This window comes from Diaphorina citri, unplaced genomic scaffold (genome assembly GCF_000475195.1).
Source record: "Diaphorina citri unplaced genomic scaffold, Diaci psyllid genome assembly version 1.1 scaffold271, whole genome shotgun sequence".
NCBI lineage: Eukaryota > Metazoa > Arthropoda > Insecta > Hemiptera > Psyllidae > Diaphorina > Diaphorina citri.
This window is the reverse complement of record NW_007377708.1, coordinates 191654-192838: the sequence shown is the minus strand read 5'-3', so window position 1 is coordinate 192838 and position 1185 is coordinate 191654. Positions and strand designations below refer to the sequence as shown.

Below are 1185 nucleotides of genomic sequence, written 5' to 3'. Positions count from 1 at the left end.
CAAACCATTCACAAAACTACAGAACAGAAAATGGCGATGTATTTTTGTAAACTTGTTTTGGAGACCACTTTTTCAAATGTTTGCAGGACACTGTCTGATTTGCTGTACCCTTGTACGAATGCACAGGACTGTATTCACAAACAAAAGACTTAGGAAAAGAAGTACTATTTGGCTGGATATTACGAATACATTCGTAAACAAAGGTCGTATTTTTTCACTCTATTATTTGGGTGGACAACTTACCATCTCGTATGCGAGTGACTTGCGAGGTTTCGGCCCCTGCTACAAATCCATGTACAATCACCTTAGTGGGTAGTTCTGGGTCAAAATTTGCGAAAGTGTCGGGTCTGTCCAGAAACAGTTGAACGCCTCTGCCCCCTGCTACTGATCTATGAGGGGGGAGCAATAGATAATTAGAATTTAGATATTTTTATATCAAAGATTTACTGGAGGAATGGCAGAATTTTATCCATAGAAAATTTAGACATGTCTATAAATATCCAATATACCCGTGTATGATTGCATTTCAGAAGAAATTTTCGCTACTAAAATAGCGTGGATGTAGAGTTTTACATTTTACCCTGAAGTTAGTTTAAATATACTCACTTGCGGTAAAGTTTGATCTTGACATATTGTGGCATGTATTTGTTCTCTACATATTTCGGATCAATGTCCATGAATTTCAAGTAATTCGTATAGCTGAAATCCATGGCAGGACCTGCAAACATAAGGGATGGAATTTCATTTCTATTTATGTACCTATTATATCGTATCTTTATAACATCACACAAGTACTCGATAGAAAGACAGAGCCAAAATTTACACTGGTACTGCCACCACAGGTCGCTACTCGTTTAAAATAGCTACTCAATTGTCCCCACGAGGCTGAGTGCATCCCAAATCCTTGGTCAATAATCATTCTCTATTGCAAGGGTTCCCAAAGTTTTGAGTACTGCGTACCACCTGATACCTCAAAGTTCTTTTGGCGTACCACCAGACATCAAAGTTGTGTGGTTTGGGGTTCAAAGAAAGTAATTAAGCGCCGCAGGCGAAATTTTTTGTTATTGTAGTACGATGTCACAATTACAGCGCCGCAGGCGTGCAAATTTTCCTTTGTCTATTGTAGTAAGCACCGACTTGTCACAATTTTCTAATTTTGAATTCTTTCCAGTGTGAGTCGGTTCA

At 38.6% G+C, this 1185-nt stretch overlaps 1 protein-coding gene across 1 annotated transcript in view; it reads left to right on the top strand.

Moving 5' to 3' along the window:
• LOC103506911 (myosin-VIIa) overlaps positions 1-1185 on the top strand; it is a gene marked incomplete at its 5' end in the record, with an annotated part of 40515 nt that overhangs the window by 7592 nt on the left and 31738 nt on the right. The window contains one exon of the mRNA XM_026821888.1: positions 933-1020. Coding sequence (XP_026677689.1) covers positions 933-1020 — 88 coding nt within the window. The remainder of the gene's footprint in view (positions 1-932; positions 1021-1185) is intronic.